This window comes from Falco peregrinus, chromosome 10 (assembly GCF_023634155.1).
Source record: "Falco peregrinus isolate bFalPer1 chromosome 10, bFalPer1.pri, whole genome shotgun sequence".
Classification (NCBI taxonomy): Eukaryota; Metazoa; Chordata; class Aves; order Falconiformes; family Falconidae; genus Falco; species Falco peregrinus.
In genome coordinates, this window is record NC_073730.1 from 4,044,460 (window position 1) to 4,071,712 (window position 27,253).

Consider the following 27,253-nt stretch of genomic DNA (forward strand, 5'->3'; position numbering starts at 1 on the left):
TCCAAAATTCAGAGATATGTCACTGTCCCAACAATAATAAAGGGCTCCAACATGAATTTAATTTGACATTCTGAATTACTTGCAACTACACAAAGCACAAACCCATCTCAATGAATTCACGGGACTTCAAATTTCTCTTTGGAATATTAATATTGATAACACTATAAAGCTTTTACCGCTTACGTATAGCCATGCTTTTACTTGTTTGCTGCCAAATAGAAACTGTTCTTTTGAACAGCTTTTATTTTAGACCCCAAGAAGCGCTACAGGTTGTACATGACAATCACCCAGCAAAGTACCTCCAGATATCTGATAGAAATCATTTTGCCCAAGGAAATTAAAATGATCACAAATAATAGTGCATACAACCATTCTGATACCATTGGGTTTCTTCACCTAGCCGTCTGAAAGGCTGGCAGTAGATTACTTTTACCAAACAGAGAGGCAGACACTACTGCAGAAATCTGAGTTCAGCTACAGCTTAGCATTTCCTACATATTTATTCTGTTCTAACCATCATTCACCAAAGAAAACATGACTGAGATGCTCAACTAAGCCTGTCTAAACTGTCCAAGAAGGTGATCTCAGAGACACTTTAAACCTGTTAGCAACACCAGTACCAGCTGAAATGTAATTCCCAACTATTTGATATAATCATTCTACATATATAAATTATTTTAAATTCAATATTCTGCTGCAGCAGCAGTAAACTTTTGCTTTGTTATAAAAAACTGCCAGAAGTACTTTGGTCATTGTGTTAAAGCTCTCAGCTGGTCTACAGACATTAGGGAGGAAAACCTAAACCCCAGGAAGAGATGAACGAGGGAGCGGTTTCTTCTCTTGCTGCCTTTGACATGCTTGAATGAGTGCCTTGATGGCAAAATCCTGCAGAATTTAAAACTAAGTTTTCCAAACATATGCAGACTGAGGTTTTTTCATGGCTTTTTTTTTTCCTTCAGCCTTGCTAGAAATTTAAGTTTTAACTCTGCTGTAGCCATCTAAGGGTAATTCAAACAGATTAAGAAGAAACACCTAATTCTGCTGGACTCTGTAATAGGACCTACAGAACTGATTGCACATCTACTTATTCCACCTTGGTAAGCCAATATCCTCTTCCTATAAGAAAACTACATCCCATTAGTAACCATTACAATTCCACTTTTGACCTTTCTCTGTTTTAAAGCACCATAAGCCAGACAATTCCACTGAATTTTTCTTTTTTCCATAATTCTAAGTTTTCCATCGGTTAACAAAGTACTAGACTTAGAGCAGCAAAGTTAATGAAGCTGCCCCCTCTGCACAGAACATGATCCAGTATCATCAGCAAGAAGAAATCCTGTCAGTCACCTACAAGTAGACAGAATAGTTTTCTTTCTAGAAGACTCTGAGTTCAGTCTCTTCTAACCCACAGACACGTGGCTAGGACCCAAAGATTCAAACCTTCACATGACCAAGGTAAACAGAGAAAAACCTGCAGTACTTTCAAATTTTAAAAGGATTTGCTCCAAGATAAATTACTGTATTTATACATATTTTTTTGCAATGTGTTCCTGGTATGCAGCAACAGTAGAGGTTTAGACCTTGTTTGGTCTCACCCATGCTGTCTTTCTCAGTTCTGACATTTTTAAAGTCCTTGCCTTCATAAAATCATGATTAGTTCTTAGCTTATATTGACTGTCCTACGAAACTGATACATCATAATACACAGAAAAATTTAGAAGTACTATTCTGTTATAAAGAGATATAAAATAATACAGAACACAGAAACTTTCCCCTATTTAGTTCCACATATGTAACTGCAGTTAATAGTTTCACTGGGAAAAAAAATAATAATCCACATAGCTAGCCTGTAAATTTTCTCATTTTCTCAATGTACTTATACAGCAGTTAAATTGGCCATTACAGGAGGAAGATCAAACCATGGCTCAGAGACACACAGCACTAGGCAGTCTCACAAAATGAGCACTAGTGCGGTTTGGTGACTCCCACTGCCATTTTATAACAGGGAAGAACTGCATAATGTTCTGTCAGTCTCCAAGGCATAAATAAAACATGAAAGTTACTAAGAGAGACAGGGCAGCTCACAAGATAAAGAAAATAAAAAACATGACATGGTTAAGTTTTACATGCCATTTCCTTGTTACCTTGCACCGTAAGGAAGACTGATGCTGTGGTAGATCCACCCTCATTAGAAGCAATGCAGTTGTACTTGCCAGCATCTGTGAGCTTAACATTCTTCACCTCTAAAGAGAGGTTGCTCATCATCCTTATTCGCAGGGGCTCCTTAAGCCTCACATCCCTGCCATTTCTCTGCCAGGTGAGATTGTAACGCACTGTGCTTAAAGTTAGGCAGGTCAAGATGGCTCCTTCACCAGGGACAACCGTGACATTATTGGGAACCTGAATCATGGGTGGAGGCTCTGCGTAGAAAGAACAGAATAAAGAATAAAATCATCAGAGAAAAAAAAAAGATATGGAAACCTTTACTTCATTTGTGGATTCTTGATAAACAATTTCAAGCACACTACAGCATAAAAATAAAAGTAGTAATACTGGTTTAATATTTAGTTTCATTTCACATTGCTGAAGCCGTGAAACAGAGCCCAGGGCAACATCCTCGTTCCCTGATGCTAAGCTACCTAACAAGAGCTTACAACACAAGAACACACCTCGTTTAGGTCAAAACTGTCTTATCACACAGGATGAAAGATCACATCATGTATGACAGAGGATGTAGCACTGTGTTGTTTGAGCTCACCTTGTACTGGGGAAGCCAACAAGAGGCCAGAGTGCCACAGCAACAGAAGAAAGAGACAGGATCACCACCCGGTTTCGGAGTGATCTGACTGAGGTGAGGTTACACACGGTGGAACCTGTGTACAACTAACAAACTGCAGGCTGGAACAGCTGGCAAGAAGCAGGTAAGAGGTCCAAGGGTATCGGGGCAACAGAGGGGCCGTGCCAGTACTCAAGGGATCCGCAAATGGGCATGCAGCTCTAGAGAGCGGCATGCACGTGCTGTCACTGGTGAGCTACAACCCCTAACCAGTCAGGGAGGAGGAGGACAGGAGTTGGTTGTCCTATGTTTTATGCAAGTCCTGTATGTCGCTGCTGTTGAAGGCAGCACCTTGTCTGTAGCAGTCCGTGGAGCTGGCTCAGCATCCTCTGCCTGTCCGTGATACCTACTCAGCTTCACTACTGATCCATGTGCAAACAGGAAAGAAGCTGCAGTGTCCGTGGGGTTGGGACAGAGACCCTGAGGTCCCTGGGCACATGGGGCTGAGCTCCAGCAGCCAGGCAGGAGGAATTCCTAGGCTGGAGCTGCTTTAGGCAGCAGCCACTTAAAACATCCTTTAATACTTTCCACTCAAATCTTAGGTAATTTCATTATCTTTTCGTTCCTATTTGCACATACTTTATGTTGTAACTTCCACTATTATTTATTATTTCCTTTCCACACTACTCATCTCTACACTTCTATCACACTCCTGGAAGAAAGCAGATGCAATAATTTTGTACTGGAATTAAACTTTGAAACCACAGATGCTTAAAATAGGAGCAGTTATCCTGATCCTTCTTGAGATATCACTGATAAAGGAGGCAACATTTAAATGCTCAAGAAAGAACTTTAGGCATTTCCATTATAAATACATAAATACATACAACTCCCATTTATTCTTCCCCAGACTGGTTCTTGAAAAAAGAAAGATCTGCAATGAATAATATTCTGAGTGGGATGCTTTAGCAGATATAAGACAGCTGTGAGAGTAAGACCAAATCTGTATCAGTGCACGCTAAAACACAACTATTCTAAGAAAAACAAGGATAACGGCGAAAAAAAATCTCTATTTATTAAGGGTGAAAGTTACACCTAATGTCAGAGCCAGCTGTATCGCCTCCTCAGTCTCATGTGGGGTCTCAGATGAGGTTCACAAGCTCTATGCTAGATCTCTGCGTAGCAATGAATTGCTTGTACACTCTGCACGCTGAGTGTGCATTTCTGCTTCTCTATAAACACAGTCCCAAATAGCAATCACCCTTATCACCAAAACTGTATTTTAACACACACAGAGCAGAACCAAGAAAAGCTACACTAGCATATAAGAATGCAGTTTCTGCCCTGCACTTTAGGTTTTGGCTTGTTTGGGAGAAAAGACAAATCTTCTAATGCTTTCCAAGGGCTCATCACCAAGCATGTTACTTAAACTTAGAAAAGCGAGAGATGTGAGCCAGTACAGGACTCAAATCCCCATCTTTCGAATGTCAGTCCAGTGGGGCACAGCATCTTTTGGACTACACCAGCCTCTTAGCACCATAGTGCATACACATAGCAATCCCCTAAGCTGAATTCAGAGCACTTCTTTACTGGCACTTTAGTTCGGGTGCCTGCACAAGCTAACAAGCCATTTGACATTTCAAAGATTTAGTACTAGTAGGAGAAAGTCAAACTCAAGTGTTTGCTTTTTCTGAAACTAGAAAATGTTGACACAGTTCCAATACCTTTGACACAGCAGTTGACAAAACTGATTGTCTGTGATATACTTTCTGTCAGCCGGGCAAACTAAGAATACTTGAAAAGACCTTTACTTTGCTTAAAGAAGATATTTAAAGTATTTTTCTTCCAAATATTTGTACACGAACATTTCAAAGCATCTCCCTCACATTACTCCTCTGCATGGCTCAAAACAGAACTAATTGCTCATGCTTACATAGTGAGTCAGTATCAGCCAATCCCTCGGTGCTCTGTGAATGAGAGGATACGGGAATTTTTCCCCTCATCACTCTTGACTTTCAAGTGCTACCAATATCACAAGAAAAAAGTTCAGATTCTCTTTCAGTTTTCTCTGTGAGGAGGAGGTTAGCTGCAACTTCCATACTAAGAATCTTTATGCCCACATAACAGCTTCTGGTCCTCCAAAACATTGTTGGAAACATGAATATGGGAATACCCTATCCACCGGAAGGATTTTCATAGATAAAATATAAAACAGTGTTCTAGAGCTAGGACTGTGGTAAGTATTGATGTTACTGTACTATTCTAGTCAAGTATTTTCTGTGCCTGAAAGCATATTCCTCTCCTCAAATTTACCACTTGGCGTAAGAGGGCTGTTTCTCTACAAACTTTGCCTTGTGCAGAATCAATGATATCACACTGGTTTCTTTAGATTTACTCATACTGCAGTAAGAACAACATCTTGCCTGGAAAGAGCATCTGAAGGGGACAGTCATCCTCTTCAACTACTGAGTGGGTTGTTTTAGAGAATACAGAGCTGGAGTCTTCTAAGGGGTGAGGGGAGGGAAGGATGAGAACCTGTGGTCCTAGTCTGCAACAGGGGAAATTCTGACTAGACACGCACCATATTTTCCTAGTACGGGTAGTTAAGCACTGGAGGTTGCCTGCGGAACTTGGGAAATCTCTGCCCTTGGGGACATTCAAAGTTTGATTGGTCAAGTTCCTGAGAAACACGGTCAAGCTTGGAAGTTAATTCTGCTTTGAGCTGTGAGTTGGACTAGGTAACTTCCAAAAGTCCCTCCAGCCTGAATTGTTTTGTGATTCTACGATCCATAATTCAGGTTAGTTAACATGAATTAGCTACTAGAGGAGATAAAAGACCAGACAATTTTGACTTCAAGCACTTATATGAAACCCTGAGGATGAATTCAAACTGCCGTTCTGAGCCCTACTATCCTCACTGACCCTGTAAATTAACTGGCTCTGCTCCAGCATTTTCGCTAGTGAAGAGCAACAGCTTACACTTTTGCATGGCAGATGTCTGATCAACACAAACAGAAGGCTATACTAGAGTGGATTGTTATTTCAAAATAAAAATTATCTTTCCCTCAAACTGCATTGCAACTGTGAAAAATTAAGTGACAACATCTGCTGTAGTTATGGGCATGGTTTTCAGGTCCCCAATTCACCCACCCAAGTGCTTAAGTAAGCTTTTCTTCTTAATTTTTTCCTCTAAGTCATCTTCCGGCAGAAGACCTCTACTACCTGCTGAAGCAGTTCAAGACCACGTCTGGTTTAACTTTTCTCCATCTGTGTTTGGGCGCATCTTGGTTCACATTTACTTAAACTAAATTCCTCTGATAAGAGTAAAAGGATTAACTTTGTCAAGTAAGGCCTGTTGTTTTACTTTCGGAAACATTTCTAGCTATCTGCAACCGAAACTCTGCCCATCATAAGCCGCAGGCAATAACCACCACCCTGCTGGTGTCCCAGCGGCGGGTCAGACAGGTACACAAGCAGCGTAGCTTTACATGTGCTTCACAGGGCACCAACTCTTCTCTCTTCCTTTCTCCTACTCCAAGTTATGTCCAAAGCTTGACCCCTATGACCCTACCCACTTTTCAGGAAGGATTCTTTCTTACCGCAACTAACTTGCAGTAATAATTAATGGGGCGCAATCATTTAGAGCCCTAAATCTGAATGGGTCATTAACTTACATAAGGAAAATTCCCTCTCCCTCAGCAAGTGGAATATCAGTGCTTTATGCTTTGAAACTGCTTTAACACATAAGGCACACCAATTCATACTAAATGGATGACCAGATTTATAACTAGTTGATCTTTAAACTGAGATTTTTATCAAGTTAGGAACATTATAAATTAAATTAAAAAACAAAACAAAAAACAAACAAAAAGGGCCATTAAAATCACCTATTGGAAAGATAATGATTGCTAGCCATTTTGGGGCTAGCAACCAAATACTACTGCTTATTTAAAATTTATCTTTGTGATTAGCCTGATTTATTCCTCTTTTACTTTTACTTCCTTCATCCTAGTTAGTCACTCTTAAAAAATTCAAGGTAATAAATAAGATTTTCAACAATTCACTGAATCTTGATTTTACAGAAAAGCAAAAAACTTTCCAATGCAACTTTTGTAATTCCTCCTCTATCAGATAATAGATACATACAATCAAGTAAAAATAGAATTGTTACAGCTTGAAATAAAAATAAGAACTACTGAAATCTGAGGTTTCAATTCCTGCTTCTACAGGCCATACTTATTCTGCAAGTTCAACCGATAGCAGGACCTAATTAAAACAAATCCAATGTTAATGTTTAAAACAGGTGTACATGCATGAGAAAAACCACATTAATTAAAAATATACTTGGAACTGGACAAGTAGGTGCCATTGCTCTCCTTTAAGTGTTCCAGCTCAATGTATCCCCATGCCTTAGTGTAGAAGGATGGACTGCTACCCACCTGATACATCCAGAAATGTCTGTGCACGTCCAGTTCCTGCACTGCTAGTTGCCATACATTCATAAAAGCCTTCATCAGACAAGGAGACCTTGGCAATTTCCCAACTCATACTAGATGATTCTCTGGAGGAAGAAAAGGGAATGCTCACTAAATTCCTGAAGAAACCAAGAGGTACATGAACATGGTTTCCTGACTACAGGCATAGGAGATTTTGACAATAATTAAGAGGAAAAACAGACCCTCTGATGAATCAAATTGCATCTAGCTTTAAGGATCTTGTAAGTATTAAGAAATACAAGTTTTTGCAGAATGTCTCACTTGCACATCTACAAATACGCCTTCAGCATACATCAACAGTTGTCACACAGTAACTAAAATCACTGTATTTGCAGTCACTCGCTCAACTACTAGCACTCTTTGTTACATTTACTACTTGAGAAGATGCCTTGCCTTAACACCAACAAATTTCTATGTACAGCCAGTATGTGGTACCAAACCTGTGGCTCTTACTGGGAAGGGTACAAGGGTTCATCCCCCCAGCCTGAGCTGCTCAAACTTGCAGGTACTGATAGGGCTATGCATAAAGGAGACCCTCTGACCAGATACAATCCACCTTGCCCGCTCTGTATGCAAGTCCACCCCTGGGTTCATACAGTAGAGAGGGCAGCATCTACCCCACTACAAGATGCCTATGTCCAGGCAGCTCTCTTTGTACTTTTTAAACTGCAGGGAGTACCTCCATCCCAAACATTTACAATCCAGAAAAACATGAAGTATCAGTATAAAGACAACTGGCTTCTGCTCTGCTGGCTGCACCTCTGAACTTAGGACCAGCAGCAACTACGATTGCCTAGCCATGCAAAAATTAAGAGCACAACACATATAAAGACAGAATTGACAGATTCAAGACCTAAAATGAAAGGTGGGGTACAAAAGAGATGTGAGAAAGATAATGTAACAAGAATTCTGAGAAATAGTTGCAGGTTTTTTATAAATCACAGCAAGGGCAAAGCTGATCAGCAATATTACCATGTATCTATCACATACAATGTTAAAATCCAGAAGATAATAAAAAGTATAGCTATATTGATTGGTGGTCACCCGCTTAAAAACACATGCTCTTACAGCTTTTCAAGATTCAGGCCACCTGTTCTACAGCTAATGGTGCAACAGACACACAGGTGATGACATAAATGACCAAAACTGTAGTTCTGTGGCATCCTAGCACTCCCTGTGACCCACTGCTATGGCATATAAAGAAAACTGATGAGTGCTAAAATATCTATGATAGCTTTAGCAATAATTGCCTGGTTATGGGAAAACACTAATTAAGGAACTCTTTGTCTCTCTTTTGTCTGAATAGATTGATTTATCAACTTTTAAAGGATATAGAAAGAACAAGAGACTTGGAATATGTGTGAAAGTTCAATGCTGCTGCACCACAAAACAGAAAATCCATCTGCACCACAAATCAAAATGGTAGTGACCTTAAATGGCTTCCTACTTAATTGTCTGTTACTTCATACTTACTCTAGATAACCTAATATATCATACATCACATCTATGACATTTTACAGTGCAATGCTGGCAAACAGACATGGCAGTAACTGCCAAAACTAAAGAATAAGGTAGCATTTCTTCCAAGCAAAAAGTAAGAAACTTCTCTTTTTCACAGAAAGTATGTTAAAAGTGAAGTCACACAACCCTATTCTTCTTCATTCTTGACTTTTGCTACACACCAGATGTCGAACATACAAGCCTTGAGAACGGAAGCATAAAAGGAAATGTGTCCAGAGTGGAATGGCTTGGCAGAGAGAAACCTGCAGTGGTCTATTAAAAAAATATTAAATATAACAATGGCAGAAATGAATAATACACACCTCAAGGCATCTGTTACACAGTTCGGCACCGACTCTTAAAAAGCAGTAACTGCACACAACTTCGCAACATGTGTTACTGAGATAACTCAGCACCTTTCAGCATAGAGTCATTTCTTTACCCAAATCATTTTACAATATATGCAATCTGCTGATCAAGCTGCTTACCTACTCAGTTTGGAAAACGCAAACATGCTCCCTTAGTGAAACTGCAAAATCCGAAGTTACTAGTCACTGTAGAAACACTGGCAGAGAGCACAGTGATGTCCACGTTGTATCTAACTTCACCTCTTGGTCACCACAAACCACCTCACCCTGTACCACATTTTCAGCTGGGAAGTTCCCAGCAGCAGGCTGTGGCTCACATGAATGAACCAAAACTTAAGATTCACTTGTGCTGCACTAGTTAGGACAGTTTGGAGGGATATTTTCTGCATGGTTTTAGCAAATCAGACACTACACTTGACTAGCACCACAAATGTCAGTTGATTTAGAGTATTTTTTTTAATTATTATTATTTTATTCATTAACTAAATTGATTGTTTTTCTTGTCAGAATTTCATGTATTATTTTTGCTGATTCTGACATTTGCAGGGTTGGTGGGATCTACCATTTATAATACAGAAGGGATTTTAAAGACACGTTAGCGTTCAGTTCCCACTGATTTCCCACTGGAATGAGGTGTTTAACTACCGTTCTTGGTCTCCTAAATCAGACTTGTCAGAAACGCACAAGGATATTAACCAAAATCCAAATTCTCTTACTAGACCATCACAGCATGCAGAAATAGAGAAAAACCAACACTGTTGCAATTTTAGAGGAATTTCTTTTTCCTATACATGGTAGGCATTAAAAATTAGGAATTATTACAGCTCATAGTACCTCTGGAATCAAAGAAGAAAAAAAATTTTTTTCAAAGCATATTCACTTCAAGAACTATCAATCTATTTTCATCCTAATGGTATTTTCACATAGACAGCTGTCATGATAGAACTATAATATTCAATTTATAGACAATTTACTTTTTGAAGTATTAAAAAAACATTAAGATGACATCTTGTCAACAAAACAAAACTCATTCAAATTCATTCAATGTAGAGCAATAATATAGCTCAAATCTGCATTAAACTAGTAAACTGGACAAATCCTGTATGGAACTTCACTATTAATAAGATGCAGGGAAGCCAAGCCAAATTACATCCTATGTGACTGTGATCAATAATATCTAGCATGATATGTATTTTGTTAAATTAACTTGGATGATCAATTCATTGCTTTGGTCTGTAATACAAAAACAAAAAATGCAACCCTAACATAAAGGTGCTGGATATGTGAAAAGCAAGAGTAGAAGAGTGTGGTTTGATAACTAAAGAACGGAAAAAGTTACACATCTGCTCAAGTATGTGCTGAGGTTGACTAAACGTAAGTGGCACCTCATAAAAAAAAAAATTAAAAAGACAGAACTGCAGCATTTCACACTGCCAACAGTGTACCATGGAGCTTCAGAACATATTTATTTTGGTAGTCACATGCCTGCTATTGAATGCTAGAACTTAGCCTTCAGTCTTCTCCTGAAGTGCTTCAGGCCTTACAAGAGGTTGTCAACACCCTTCTAGTACATACTTCCCTCTTGTTTTTAACTACCAGAATTACAAGATGGACTTTATGAGTATTTTAATTCATTTGTAATTAATGTTTTTTTTAATTCTGATCTCATGCTACAGAGAAAGAGCGTGCAATCCATTTTCTACACAGAAGTCTGAAGGGCCTTCTGGTCCATTCAGTACAAATTTTGAGAGACTTTCTGAACAGGAAAATTTTCTAGGGTAGGTGATAGTACATACTTCCAGGGCACCCATGAAAGGCCATTAAAAATAAAGCAACTTAATGCACACTATGTAATCATCAACGTACCACGGAGGCGGGGGGCGGGGGGGGGGGGCGGCAGGGGGGCATGGTATAAGTAGTGGTGCACTTGTGCTCCAGCAAAAAAGGTAGCTATTAATGTACTTTAGGTAACTTTTTCAAATATAAATTGAAAGCATTTGCCTTCTAGACCCAGTTTATCATAATTTAAGAGCACACCTTGAAGAGGGATTTTAGCCAGAACCATATAATCTCATCATCTACACAGAGTGTTCACCCTCTTCAAACATGTATATATATATATCATAGAATGGTTTGGGTTGGAGGGGACCTTAAAGATCATCTAGCTCCAACCCCCCCGGCCATGAGCAAGGACACCTTCCACCAGACCAGGCTGCTCAGAGCCCCATCCAACCTGGCCTTGAACGCTTCCAGGGATGGGGCATCCACAGCTGCTCTGGGCAACCCCTTCTGCCGCAGCACTAACAAAGCTAGCCGGCTGCAGCAAGGCTTTTACCATCACATACCAGGGTAACTTCAAGTAGTTCAACTTCTCACACAGTCCAGACACCTCATCCCTGAGCTCCTACACATATTCCTTCTTCACTTTTCAGCTTCTGGGGGCTGATCACCTTTCTTATTTGCTTTCTTGATATCTGGGATTTTTTTTTTTTTTTCTTCAGAGGGAGGTTCTGATGAGCTTATGGTACCTCGTCCTTTCACCTCCTGGGTCACACCGGACGGTAACCTGAGTGAGCTTGCAGCAGCAGCAGATCTAGAATACAGCACTAACTCATCATCCTGTGTCCTGAAAAGCTCCTAAACATCCTTGTGGTTGGCCATTTCTTCTATGAGTGGAGACACCTTTAACGAGCACATAAAGACTGGCAAGAACACCGCCAGGCCGAGCAGCAGCAGTGGTGGAAGCACCAGTGGCACCGTGCTGCTCCCGCACCTTCCCCCAGCACAGCCATCACCGCTGTCTGGCCAGACCCGCTCTGGACCCGCCACCACAGGCCGCTGCCACGTCTGGCCGTGCACTCTGCCGCTTCTGCCCACTACCCTCAGTCTCTTAGCTCCAGGGCAGTCAGGCTTCCTTCTCTTTGATCCCAACGGCTCACCTTTACCACTGTCTGATCCAGACCCCCAGGCTCTCCCTGCCTATCTCAATGTGATCTGGATCACAGGCTATCCCCGACTGTCTCTGCTACGTTGGGCGCTGCCGTCACCACTCAAAATGTCAAATATTCCCCAGCACAGCCACCACCGCTGTCACTGCTCATTACACTCAGTCTCGTAATCAGAAAGTCCCGAGGTCGAGCCTCACACGGTTTTTACTGTCGGTCAGATTCTACTGTCCATGCTGTTTCTCCTTCCTCCAGAGGTCAAACCACACTGCTCCTCCTCCATCCGACCCCCTCCCCCACACTCCTCAGGGCTATTTAACCACTTAGCAGGAATGACCCACTGCCTTCAAGGCCAGGCCACAGCTGCATATTATTGATGGGAAACAACCCACTGCCTTCTCTCCTCCACACCCTTCCAGTGTCCCACCCCCTTCACAGTGAAGAATTTCTTCCTAATAGCTAATCTATATCTACTCTCCTTTAGCTCAAAGCTGTTCCCCCCTGTCCCATCACTACCTGCCCTTGTAACAAGTCCCTCTCCAGCTCCCCTGTCAGCCCCATCAGGCACCGGCAGCTGCTATAAGGTCCCCCCGGAGCCTTCTCTTCCCCAGGCTGAGCAACCCCAACTCTCTCAGCCTGTCTCCACAGCAGAGGTGCTCCAGCCCTCTGACCACCTTTGTGGCCTCCCCTGGACTTACTCCAACAGGTCCATGTCCTCCCTGCGGTGGGGGCCCCAGAGCTGGGTGCAGCACTCCAGAGCCGAGGGGCAGAATCACCTCCCTCCACCTGCTGGCCATGCTGCTTTAGATGCAGCCCAGGATTCAGTTTGCTTTCTGGGCTGCGAGTGCACATTGTCAGCCCATGTTGAGCTTTTTGTCCACCAACACTCTCTGCTCCCCACCCCACCCCCCCAAAGTCTTTCCCCTCAGCGCTGCTCTGAATCCATTCTCTGCCCAGCGTGTATTTGTGCCTGGGATTACCCTGACCCAGGGGCAGGACTCTGCACTTGGCCTTGTTGAATTTCCTAAGGTTGGCACTAGCACACCTCCCAAGCCTGTCTAGGTCTCCCTGGGTGGCACCCCTTCCTTCCAGCATGTCAACTTGGTGTCACTGGCAAGCTTGCCAAGGGTGTACTCAATCCCAGTGACATTCCATATATTACAAATCTCTCCATAGAATACAGCCTCCTTAATATCAGCAAAAATAACAGCATTGAAGTAACATGTAAGCAGTATGTAATAGTAAATAATAACTAGAAGTCATATAATAGGATATAAATAGGAAATAAAACACTATTTGGAGTGAAAAAACAAAGGTCACTACTTACTTGAAGAACTGATCCACTCCTAGTTTTACTCCATTTTTAGTAAAACGCTGAGTAAAAGGTATAAGACTTTCTACATGGCAAGGAACAGACCCTGGCTGTAAGTAATATCCTGGAGTCTTGGTGGGCATTGTAACTTTTGGAGCATCTGAAGAAAGCAAATATTCCCCAGAAGATTATTAACAGCTACTAACATATATCCTACTTTTTCCTTTTTAATACAAGCAAATTCAATTTCCGATAAAGTTATACTTAGTAGATAATAACATTAACTTGTCCATCACAATCTAGAGATAGAACTTTGGAAGGAAAAAGCACAGAAAGTACTTGTATAAGTTAGAAAAAAAATGCTAGATATCAATCTCAGCTGATTCAGATATGACAAGTGCACATTTAGTTAAAGTTTAAAATCTCTTACCAGGAGTAATACTAGAAAAGGAAACACTTGAAACTCTCTGGAAAAGATAATCATCCTTGTCATAGCCCGTTATTTTAACAAAAAAAGCTTCATCTGGTGGAATGAAGTCAGAAATATTCCATAGTCCATAGGGCTTTCTGTCAGGATAGTATTTCACAGGCAAGGTCTTAAGAAGTTCTCCTGTAATACTCAGAAGTTCCAGTCGGTCTATTCTAGCTGGAAGAAAGATCCCTGTGGTGTTTAGCAGCACGAAAGTAGGAATCCCTAGAAAAACAGAAACATACCATTTTAAGTGCTAAAAAAATAAAAAATTAAAGAAGGAAAGGTTAAATTCCATATGTATGGCTCACTACCCCATGAATGCACCATTCAGGTTCGACCCTTACTAAGTAGCAAAAAGCTTAAGTTCTGCTAAGCTGTGCTCTGCTCGTTAGCTGTCAGGAGACACAGCAATGATTAGGGTTTAAATTACTGATTTCTAACAGGTGTTTCTGAAATAGCAGCCTCTTTATTAACTCCCCTCCACATCCCAGAGCCAAAGGCTTCCTCTGACACTCCAAAAGTAACAGAAACAGTGTTGCAATTGAGACATTTCATAACTATAAATAGATGGATTTATGTGACATAAAAAAACCAAAGCTAATTGAAAAAATACTGTAGTATGACAAAACAGCAACACTGGCTGCTCTCACACATTCAGAGCCCAAGAACCCAGGTTTATCCCAAAATTCACCAGAGATCATCATAGAGTTCTGCTTGATTCTAGGGGTCAAAACCGGTTATTGTTTATCACTGACTGAAACGGAAACAAACCTTGCACTGGTCTGCTGGATGTTTTTTTAAAGTCTAATGTTGGCTTCCTAGAAAACCCAGCTCTAAAGTCAATAGTGCTGAGTCCCGTGATCCGAACAGAGTGCCTTCCGCTGCTCGAGGTCTGAAAAAGCAGAGTGAAAGACTATGGCATTATTAGCATTTCAGGAATTGCAGTTTCTGATCCATCCACCGAGTTCAGTAAACAGACTGCAGCTTTCATCAAAAAACAAGATAAAAAGGAGGCTGATTTCAAAAGTTGCAAGTAAATATGGCTTCAATAAAGCTTTACTTTTAGATACTGTACCCTACAGTTGTAGTGTCATTGAAAAGAGCAAATCTGTCTTAAATGTAAATCATAACACAAACACAAAATCAACAATTATTTGGCACATGCTAGTGATTATAATGGGAGACTGCCTGGAAGTTAGGATTTTAACCATCATAAAGTATACTACAAAATGGTAAATGAAACATGTCAGAGCAATCAGTACATATATTATAACCAGCAAAAGTTTTACAATTTACTTCTGCTGCTACAATAATCGATCTTACCTTTTTATTTATTAGTAAGTTCCCTTTTCAAATCTCCATAAAACTAATTTTACCCATGAGGCAAACACAAACATCAAAGGCACTGCATATCAATAAACAAGTGGCAAGTACAGACCAACTTCAATCAACACTGTATATTAAATGTTCTTCTCTTTCCCAGCCAAAGTCTCAGTTGGAAAATAAAGCATGCAGAATTACCTCTCACCTCTGTTCTCCCCCTGCCACTTTGTCATTCTGGTTGAACTGACAAAAAACAAAACACCCACCCACCCACTCTTGAAAAGCCACAGCTTTATGTTGTTTGAGGTTACAGTTACTTTTATGCAGTTTTTCAATCTTGCAATTATTTTGGTTTATCTTCTTCAAGTTCCTTTCTATAATTCTATGCTGAGAAAGCACAACTGCTATTTGCAAGAGTGCACAGAAGCCGAAGGCTTTTTGTCCTCATTACTTTCACACCTTTCAGGTGTTAGGTGGGAAACACAAAAAACAAAAAACAACAAACCAAAAAACCACAAACTACCAACCCCCCAAAAAAACACTAATGCACTGCACTGAGCATGGAGTTAGATTTTTACAAACTTAACAATTACAAATCCATGGACAATTTCAACCAGAACAGCAGGAAAAAATAAAGATTCAAAAGGCTGTGAAGAGTGATATCTAAGCTATATTATGCCAAGATCAAATCTGCAGTTAGTAGAACCTACTCTAAGTTTTTGTTCAGGGAGACAATACAGCACACTAGACTGGCAATGTAAAAGGAAGTAAGTATTAAAATGAAATAATTCCTATCTATCTAGAGACTATGACCTGATCCATTCTCAAATACATAATTCCTTCAGTTTAGTAACCAACTCTGATACAGCTGCATGTGAATATTAAACATTTAACTGCCTAGGAACAGCCATTTAGACACTATGACAAAATGTTGTCTATCTGATTAAAAAAACCTCTATTTGCTGAGATTTGGTTAGCTTTTCACATCAGAAAAAGCACTACTAAAGCCTTTTTTATCTAAACCAGCTGTTAACTACACAAAGAAATATATAAGCATGCCAAACTACTCATGTTATCAAGCATTAATTGGCAGTTAAAATTTCATTAGACAAACTTTTTTTGACAAAGTTTCCTTTTTATATGCATTCTATTTCTTTTTATGCATCTGTAGAAGGAATTTATGGTGTCAATAAACTTTTCACGAAGTCAGTTGTATTTTTATCTTTTAAGTTTTCAGTCACAGCCTTAAAAATCTTAGTGCAAACAAAACAAACCAGTGACTAAAGCAGAGTAAACAATCCATAGAAAAATACATTGGCAAACTATTTCTCCTTATGAATTATTCAGACCTTTGGATACTTGTGAATTTTTCGGGCTACAACTACCTTATAAAATTTTACCATTTACTAGTAACAATAAATTAATCTATCACTGTCGCTCCTAGGAGCCGACAGTCTTATGGCAACACCTAGAACAAATTGTATCCCAAAGGACTGCTTTGCAATCAGTACCTTTGCCAACTCTCTTTTTAATTATCTGTAGTTTAACATGGATCACTGATAGTGTACCTTTGTGCTTCTCCTCCCAGACCGGACAAATATGACAAAAAGAGCAAACACTTATCTGACACAGATGTCAGGAAAAAATGCTTTCCTCTCTTGCAAACAAGACCAAGGAAGAGTGCACAGAATGCGTGTATTTATAAACAGATGTATGAAAAAATGCATGAGTTTTAAAAAAAACAAACTAATTTTCACACAACAGAAAAACCAAGCTACAATAGCCAAATTAATTGCTGATTGCACGGTCATATGTACATATTTACAGTGATGGAGACACACTGTGAATGAGGCTGTAAGGAATGTGGTCATTCAGTGGAGACCACTCCAGACTGGTTTGTTATCACACTCCATTGAACCAGCTGCACTGGGCTATACAGGTGTAAGGCAGTAACAGCAGTCATTAAAAACCCGTCTGCATTACAAGAACAGACAAGATTTTCTGCTGATTTCTCATTGCTTTTCATCTCCTTTTCTCAGTCACACAGATGATCACTCAACTCTGCACAGCAGGAAAGTTTTTGTGGCATTGCCCAGCTGAAAAAGCTACGGCCTAATGATTAACCACAGAACAAAACTGCAGCTGATGACTTCTCCAGCCCTCACTGGCCTTTTCGACTGCAAACACAGGCAGGCAAGGCCTTTAAGGAGTAATTAGATACTCTTCCTGCCTTCCAACGCTGCTGTCCTGGAGTGTGCAGATAAGTGTTGTTTGCAGGATGTTGCATGCCTCCCAAACCCCTCCAAAGAACACTAAGAGGAGTCCATAGGACACGTCTTCGTGGAAGGGAGTTAGCAAAACCAAACTGATACTCCCTCTTCTCTTAAATAAGTCAGCCTGTTCCTGCTGAGGCCCATCTTTTGGTAGGTATCTCAGCAGCAGGACCGGCAGCTAAATGGAGTCTGGCAGCTAGCTCGGAGGTGCACAGAACACATGTAACAGCCAGACCATCTTACTGAAGATGTACCCTTCCTTCTGCACAAAATCTCTCCCGTTTGCTGAAACGCCATGAAGAGAGGAGCCGCGTGCTCATCTCACATCATTGCTCTTTTCAAGGCTCCTGTCACCTTGTAGACCAAGGGTACAGTGGCAGAGCTAGAAGAACTTATTTGTAATATACACATATGGGCACAGGTTTATTGCCCTCATAACCGAAGTAGCTGAAGGCAACCAGAGGCATCCTGCAGCACAGGAGGCAACTGGGTTGCATACTGCGTGTCTGGTGTTACTCAAAGCTGTAATTTAAAGACTTCACTGAGCACTTGACACTGCACTAACACTTGTTTGTGGATCAAAGTGGGATCTGCTTGGACTGATCATTCTCCAGTTGATTTAGTAGTGGCCAATACTGTTTAGCTCACTGTGATTTCTTTTTTTTTTTTTTTTATCATACTAAAATGATAGCTTTTTGCACTTCTGGTGACAAAAACCTATGTAAGCTCTCTGTAGATGCCTAATTAAGACCTGGTTTCCTCACAAAAATTAATTAAAATATGTCAACTATATTAAGGACTTTTTTTGCTTTTTTAAACCCAAAATACATAACTTTGAATGGTTTATTCTCCACAGAATTGGAGACAGCATTGTGCTGAGCTTAGAAAGACAAAACCAAAAAAATTAAAACCCCTTACTGCAGGAGCAGCCTGATGCTTTGGCCAGGACTGGTCTGCATCTAGCTGAGCATGCTGGCCTGCCTCCAGCTGAGCCACTTGGCAGTTTGCACCACGCTGGGTGCCAGCTTCAGCTTTAGGAGAGCTTATTAGCTTTGAAGGATGTTACACACTGAGCCCATAAGAGTGGCAAGCTCCTCTCTTGGCAATTCCTGGAATCCAGAAATTTGAGCAACAGAGTGCAGGCATACACAAGTAGTTCCACATGGCTCAGCTCACATCCAAAAAGGTTTCAGCTTAGCAACAGCCATACAGGGCCAGGGGGAGATCACCAAGGGCTTTTGCTTTTCCTGCACTCTGTTTCTCTGTTGCGTGAAATTGAATGCTTACTAGATTGCACACTTAAGACTCCAACCAGCTACAGATTTGAACACTAAGGCACTGACTGTGGAAAACTTCTCTCAGTATCCAGTATGTCTGATGTTACCAAGTCCAGCAGGATGTAAACCATTTTTTTCATATATATATTCATAAAAAAAAATTACTACACACACACACCAGACCACCAAGCTGTGTCAGTACCAGGTCTTTTGGCATTTCTGGTCCTGAAGGATAGACAGACATTCAAATAATTCTCCATAAAGCTGCTGAGTTCAACATGTTTTTCTAGTTCCAGTTCTGCAGTAGTATCAATAGTTTCCTACAGTGCTGTACATGAATTAATAATCCTTTTCAAACTACCTCTACGCTTATGGCATGGCCAATATGCAGCATACATCCATTCAGCACACCTCATTGTGAACTCTGCTATAAAAGTTCCTTACATGGGTGCCTTTCCCTCCAAAAATGACAATATAGTATTTATACTTCTAGACGAGAATAGTTCAGTTGAAAGGGACCTATACTAATATGACTGTTGCCACATCAATTTAGGAAAGCTGGGACCATGCTCCTTTACCTACATAAAGTATACAATAAGACAAAGCACAAGACAGTTTAGGCCGAAGTTACACAAGGGTTGAGAAGATGTAAAAAGTTCATTATATGTCCCTTCTTCTCCCCTACTCTCAGCATGTCACAACATGCTGCCCCCTGTGAACTAGCTCAAGGTACAGGTTCAGCTTTATTTGTTCAAAGATAATCTGTCCACAAAACACTTAAATAGTGTGATTTCTACATAAACAGCCTTGCACAGATTTTCAGGTGTGGTAGTGGGGTGTCAGTTGTTAGCTAATCCATTTCAAGTATTTTGAAACATCAGTATCCAGCCATAAAAACAATGCTGGGGCTAGTTCTCAAGTTTAACTAAATACTATCTTACCCATAGCACCATCCTTAAGGTTTTAACATTCCATTCACATTTGGTGCAATTACGTTTTGTGCAGTTCATTAAAATGACATAATTAACACAGCATAAAACAAAATGAATACCTACATTTCCCTAAGTCTAGCCAAGTCCTAAGCTTCATCTTCCAGTTTACGACATTATAGTAAGAACATGCCCATCCCTGTACCATATTATGGTTGCAGGTATGCAATTTTTGGCCTGACACGCTGTGTTAACTTGATTCTCTGCTAAATTAGGGGTTAAGGCTATGAAGACAGGCTGACAGAGTTGGGATTGTTCAGCCTGAGGAGGAGAAGGCTCTGGGGAGACCTTCTAGCAGCCTTCCAGTAAGTAAAGGGCCCAGCAGGAGAGCTGGAGAGGGGCTTTTTACAAGGGCATGTAGTGATAGGACAAGGGGGAATGGCTTTCAGCTGAGAAAGGGTAGATTTAGATTAGCTATTAGAAAGAAATTCTTTACCGTGAGGGTGATGGGATACTAGAATGGGTTGCCTAAAGAAGCTGTGGATGCCTTACCCCTGTAAGCATTCAAGGCCAGGTTGGATGGGGCTTTGAGCAACGTGTTCTACTGGAAGGTGTCCCTGCCCACAGAGGGGGGTTGGACTAGATCTTTAAGGTCCTTCCAACCCAAACCATTCTATGATACTATAAGGCTGATCTAAGCAGCCACTTTCTGGACCCGATTTACACCTATTTCATGCACACATTTACTGATCTATGAGCAGTAAAGATTTTAGTTGCACCAGCTTCAGCTCACAGCTGCCACGTCTTTTGTGTCGCAACAGGTTATGAGTGGTCTTACAGGTTATTGCATTTAGATATCTGGCTCACCACGTGCCTCACAACCAGGATATGGCACTCGGGGGGAACACTGAAACCAGCACTGACACCCAGAGAAAAACCCACAGAACCAGAGTTTTTTGTGGCCCTTTCATCACTAAGACATTTTGTTCTTTCCTTTCAGAAGCAGGTATATTAACGTATCATTACCTAGGAGCTGGCTGCTCGCTACAACTCTCAGAACAAGTAGGTACAATTGCTCTTCATCTGTTTCAGTGCATATTGACCGTGCTCAGTGTAAGGAGCCTTGAGCCAAACACTTGGTAACTTTCCTACAACTGTTGTAGGAGCCACAACCTTTGGCATAGGGAGCTTGATCAAGGGATCACGCTAAGTTGCTACAGTCAGTTCCGAGAAGACCATTTCAGCAGCCTTAATGATCCTTTCTTGTTTGGTTATTACTGCTAATCATATTGATCTTAACTTCTTGACATTTCCAAATTCTTCAGGGTCCTTTCTGTAACCTGTGTGCTAGGATAGCACTCACACAAAGAAATTCATTCATATACTATAGTATTTACATAATTTACTGATAAGGAGTTTGAATTAGATGTATGTTTATTGACTTTGCGAACCTGCTAATGAAATCTGGCCTGCAAAGTGCACATCCTCTCCCCCTCAGTCCTCCAAACATGCTACACACAGCAAAGCGGCCCCTGTGCCTACATTCCTACATGTCTGCTCACCGGACTCCAGAAATTTGGTGCTCACTTCATCCTTTTTCCATCCAAAGCAAAACGATGACCTAAGGATTTGACTTAATATAGTAATGTCTAATATGTTATCATCTTGATAAGAATTTCATACTACTGCCTTCCGACTATGTTGCAACATGTACGTCAGAAAGGACATTTATTATAACAAGCTCATCTATGATCAATAACATAGTAAACCATTATAGAATCCCTTTATAAGCTATAGGGCAAGTCAGACATGATTTCTGCAATAACTTTACCTTAATTGTCCATGTTCCAGGCTCTGGATCTTTGACATTTACTACCTTTGCAGAATTGTGGATATTTAGCAATTCGTTCAGTCCTGATCCTTTACTGATCTGCTTGCCTGAAAAAAAACAGGGAGTAAATACAGTATTGAGTAAATACAGTATTGCCTAAAAAAAAAAGAGCATAAATACAATATTGTTCTTCTCTGCTGATGTATTCTTGATATCTGACCTACTTGCTTTTTAGCAGTCAATGACATTTACAACAGTCAAAATTCCCTGTAATTTTGATAATAAAAATGATGTGCTAGAATACTAAAAATGTTCATTCATTTTTATTTTTTTCATTCACTTGGGAAATTTAATACAGTCTGCAACAATACAGAGCTGTGGGAAACCCAGAAACTGTAAGCAAAACAAATTCTCTTCTTCATAGAAGACACCCATCTCTCAGTGAAAGGAGACAGCACAGAAGCAAATTCCCTCAAAGCAGATCTTAGAACAGATGTACCCTAACCTACCTGCCAGCTGCTAGCCCACTCACTTTTCCATCCTCTAGACCTATTTCAAGCACGATAAACTCCACTAGTGAAAATATTGATAAGCCAGGTTCTCCTAGCAGAGAGGCATTAGCACATGACTAAGGGTGGGAATGCTTACAAGATCCTCACAGGGAATTTAGCCTGTTAGATGTCATAGATAGCAACAGAAGAATACAAGTTTTCATACTGCACTGTACCACACTTTATATGTACGCCCATGCACACGAATACATGAATACTTGTATGCAGGAGCTGGTTCTCTGTTCTCAAGGCTGACTACAGGGTACCACCAGCACTAAACACACATCTGGTTCTTTCAGAGTGCTAAAGGGAAAGGTGAAGTCAAGAATGGGATGTCCCAACGTCAATTTTTAAGTCCTTATTAGACAGACCTCAACTAACTGTTGTGAAACTATGTGGATTTAGAAGCTGACCTATGAAAAAGGAAAACAAATAGATGGGGTCAAAGCTTCAGCTAAGCCTGACGGTTGCACTCAGGACTGTGCGTGATCAGGGTTTGAAGAGAGACATTCTGAGCAAATTTATTTCCTGTGAACAAATACGAACGCCTCAATGGAGGACAGATCAGATTATATGGCAGGGAACCCATCCTGTGCATAGAATATTTCCAAAATACTAAAACTTAAGTTATATCCTTAGCCAAAAGTCATTCAGAAAATTCATAATATGATCTGGATTTATTTCTGGAGTGCTGTTCCAGATTCCTAAGGCATCAACATAACAATGAACAGCAGATTTGTTCAAAATATCTTCAGTTACAAATTAGCATCCAAATTTGTCCTTGCATTCCCCATCACACGCTGTTCAGGTAGAGACGGGCACATGAGACAGGGTTTGATCCTGAACGCTGTCATAGTTCTAAGAATCCAGATCTTAGGTTACCTTTCACTACACAAAAAATAACGATCATGTATAACCTCTAAATAACAGTTCAGTGACTACATAAATGCATGAGAAACAAAAGTGTCCAGAAATTTGGAATCCAAAGACAAACGGTAAGAAAGTAGACAAAGGGGATAAGCAATCAGAATAAGGAGGACTTCCAGTATCCTCCAAGTCAAAAAAAAAAAAAAAAAAAAAAAAAAGGAACGTTGGGAACAATTTAAATATCAGAAGTGCACATATCTGAAGATATTTTATTTTTAATTTAAAAATAATCTGAAATCTTGATACTGGCTTTCAAAGTGTGAAAGACATTTGTGAATCACAAACATGGCCTTCCCTACTGGAGACAGTAGAAATTATTTGTCTTTTTCATTCACTTTTTTTATTACCACAAAAGAAGGTATAAACTACTTCACCTAATGGATCATGAATTTCAATTGATGGTGAAGGACCACTCAAGGACACTGTAACCTCTTTCAGACTTGGATCAAAAGGGATCTGCCAAGTATTTACAGCCATAGTCAAATGGTCTGTAGACAAGAGATGCACTTTGGAGGCTTGAACTGCTTCTTCAACCCATTTTAACACCTAGAGGAGAAAATAACAGTTGTTATTATACTGTCAACAGTATATTTGTAATACTTTCTGCTGAAGTACTGTCCCTATTGTCTTGTAGAGATTCCACGTTAACTTCTATCATAAGAGAAGATCACTACCTTCACCTATGATCCTCTCGTCCGATGACACGCAGCTACCACATCACCCTGAGTAAACACAGTGGGAAAGGACTTGCCTAATACAACCCAATGCATCCGTTTCAATGAAGAGATTCTGGAGACAGCACAAACAGGATTTCAACTTGTATCATGAACACACAAAAGCACAAGAAAGAATAGATGACAGCATGCCAGGAATATACAGGAAACAAAGCACCAACATCAAAGCAAAGGTATGCTTCAACTTCTACTGTCCAATGTGAGAATCGATATACACAATATGACAAAACAGACAGCCTGGAAAAACAAGGACCAAACCGATGTTGTCTTATCAATGCAGTTATCAGTTCTGAAGTGAGTAGACTTATTTGCCACATTAGGGCAAATATATGAAAAAAAAATACTAATACTTAAAAGACACACAGTTTTGATAGAAGATACTACTGAAGCCATGATCAATGTGATGTTTAAAGGAGTACAGACACCTGGATACATCACTATGCAACATCCACAGGTACACTTTGAAATGGAACTGGGGATACAAATCTATGTGTATTTCTGGTCATCAACTAACGATTACTTGCCTGAAGCAAGGAGGAAAACTCCCTTATCCAGAGGTACTGAGTAACTGCCATCTTTGGACTTTTATAAATTACTTTCCCTTAACACACCTAATATGAGTTAATATTAGACACAGCATACAAGTCAGAATAAAATGTAACAATACTTTAGAAGATAAAACCTTGTGACCAGACCATACTGGTCAGATTAATACTATGACCCGGCCTGAGAGAAACAGGGTCACACAAGTGATGCCAAATTTCCCAGAGCATTTTACACAGGTTTTACCTCAGGTTTGTGGCAGGCAAGAGGAGGCAAGATGGTATGTTGCCCAAGTATAAAATCAGAATAATACAGGCAGATGACACTACTATAAAATTTGTTTATACAACCTGCTTTATCCATGTGGTTGGTCTCGGTGGCAAGGTGCTGGCAGCAGGGCGGCCTCTGTGAGGGGAGGCCAGGAGCTGCCCCACTGGACACGGCCCAGTCCCAGAGGGTTCGGCAGCAGCACCCCCACGGCCACAGTCGAGCTCCCCCGCCATGCTGCTGGCACCACTGCGGAAATGTGGTTAAGAAAGGGCAAAATGCCATGTAGGTGGGGGTAGGAGTGTGAGAAACAGCCCTACAGTACCCAGGTGAGGGAAGGAGGGGAGGCGTGTTGCTGGAGCAGAGATCTCCTGCAGCCGGAGGGGACACCACGCAGAGCGGGGATACCCCTGCAGCGGTGGAAGACCCCACAGCAGAGCAGATTTTTCCTGACAGGGCTACAGCCTGTGGGAGAGACCACAGTGAAGGAAAGCAAGAATGTGAGGAGGAAGGAGCCGCAGAGAGAGAGAAAACCTGATGTACCGACCACAGCCTCCATGCCCCTGTGGCAGTGGGGCAGGGAGGAGGAGTCAGGAGCAAAGCTGAGCTTGGGAAAGGTATTCATACTTGTCTGTTTCCCACTACCTGAATGAGTAATGAAATATCTCTTTTAATTGGCAACAAATTAATCTTCCTTAAGTCGAGTTTGGTTTGTCCTTAACATTAATTGGTAAGTGATTTCTCTCTTTATCTCAACCCAGAAGCTTTCTCGTGTCGTTCCTATTTTCTCCCCCTGTGGCTACAGGGAGCAAGGGAGCAGCTGAGTGGGAGCTCGGCTGTTAGCCAGGGCTAACCTGCAGCAATCAGAAAAACCCAAACTCCCCCCCAAAAAACCTGGCCTATCAAAGTTATACTACATCAGCTCTGTATGTCACAAAGCTGCAGCATATTTTTTTTTAATCCCATTGAAGCAACGTTGGTTTCGTATGACGTTGCGAGTATGAGTCACAGTAATACTGAATCATGACTTTAGGTTACAGTTAACCACGGCTGCATTCCGAAACATCTTCTAAAGGAGCTTTCGATTATGCCAGTTCAACTGGTTGGTGCACAAGACTTCGAAACCAACAATAAACTAACCTGGACATGACATCCCTCAGCAATGGGGGACTCAAGCTTAAGTCCTTAGGTCTAGGACCTGACTCAATACACTAGGTCCTAAAAAGCCTCATTTCCTTGACTTGTTAGGCATAATTTTTCCATTAATAAATGAGTTATACCATAGGTTTCTGTGCGAGATAGCTTTGTGACAGAAACTAGATTGCAGCCTGTTTTAAATAAAGCGTATGGATCTTACATGTTATACTATGAATGTCCAGCAACCTTTGGGTAAATGTGAAAGAAGTTTAAGCAAGTGCACGGCATCGTTCAAAATGCATTTGAAATGGTGGGGACATTTTCATAAATTATTATCCCTCCACTCCTAGTAATGCCTCACGTGAGACACGCTGAATGCTCCCAACACACTGTGAAGTGAAACGGCACTGACCATGTAACAGTGTCGTGTGCCCTCTCCACAAGGGTCTGCATAAGCAAGGTACTTAAGCATACTTTCAAAAAAAACATACAAAAATCACAGTAAAATCAACTGTACTACTCAAAGTCCCTGAAGTAATGTGACCCAAGAGAGAAATATGGTTTCTGCAACAGCTACTGCCATCAACTATTCAGCAACTCTGTTTGCTTTAGACAGGCCTGGAACAGGAATCACAAGGCTTCAAAAAGATCCAGCTTATTTTAAGTTTTACCTCTAGAAGTTACATATTTGGGTCCAAAACGCTTCCAAAAGAAATGTCAATCTCTTCTACTTGCATATATTGAGATGAGTACAACACTACTTTTGGACCAGGTGTATGGAAAAATTTCCTTATAATGCCAGGATCTTAAGTCCATAGGTAGGTTTTTAAATTACCTGTAAACATTAATGAGTCTACACGAATTTTTCAGAAGAAAGGAATTTTCCAGCCTAGCTTAAATTCATTTCAAGCGACTTAAGCAAAATAAATCAAGTCACAAGGTAAATATCGTTGCAGGAGCTTTGCCAATATAGATAAGAATTGGAATCACATTGATATTTATACACTCAATTCTTTCTTAAGCTCAGAAGGGTTAATATTACATAGCTCAAAATTTGGTAAAACGCCATTTTAACACAAATATGACAGGGGAATTTTTCCAAAATTATTGGTTTTTATGTTTTTTTATGTGTCATTCCAAAACTACTTTTCATTTAAACAACAAAATTAGTTTTTAACAATTTTAGCTTCTGTGACACATTTTTGGGGTCCTTAATCATCATTACTTCATCCCCAACCCATGAAGACCAACCTGCCGTGCTTCTCCCTGAGCAGAGCCGGCAGGGTGAGGATGCCAACCCACCTGTTCAGCGCTCCTGGGCCAGTTCTGGTTTATTACTCGTGCCTGGGAAGGGTTCAAAGGTCCAAGCCTTCAGCAGCTTAGCTCACTCTCACACTCCAGCCTCACAAGACAGGATTCTCTACAATTTGCTTAGTTTTCTATTAAAGCCATTATTTCACAGCGAAAATCAGCTAGAACAGACATCATAGGTGGAAAACACACACAATTCTACCTCGGTAAATCTGCAAGCACTACTAAAGCTTCCAAACCATCTCCCCACATTATAAACCAACACAAGACATTGGTTCAAG

General features: G+C 40.7%; 1 protein-coding gene across 1 annotated transcript in view; it reads right to left on the reverse strand.

The window, feature by feature from the left end:
• Positions 1 to 27,253, reverse strand: part of HMCN1 (hemicentin 1) — a 202,623-nt gene that overhangs the window by 127,809 nt on the left and 47,561 nt on the right. Inside the window, exons 5-11 of the mRNA XM_055815315.1 lie at positions 23,355 to 23,526; positions 21,503 to 21,609; positions 14,641 to 14,761; positions 13,828 to 14,091; positions 13,413 to 13,557; positions 7,216 to 7,337; positions 2,145 to 2,420 (exon numbers count right to left, since the gene is read on the reverse strand). Of these exons, the coding sequence (XP_055671290.1) occupies positions 2,145 to 2,420; positions 7,216 to 7,337; positions 13,413 to 13,557; positions 13,828 to 14,091; positions 14,641 to 14,761; positions 21,503 to 21,609; positions 23,355 to 23,526 (1,207 nt within the window). The remainder of the gene's footprint in view (positions 1 to 2,144; positions 2,421 to 7,215; positions 7,338 to 13,412; positions 13,558 to 13,827; positions 14,092 to 14,640; positions 14,762 to 21,502; positions 21,610 to 23,354; positions 23,527 to 27,253) is intronic.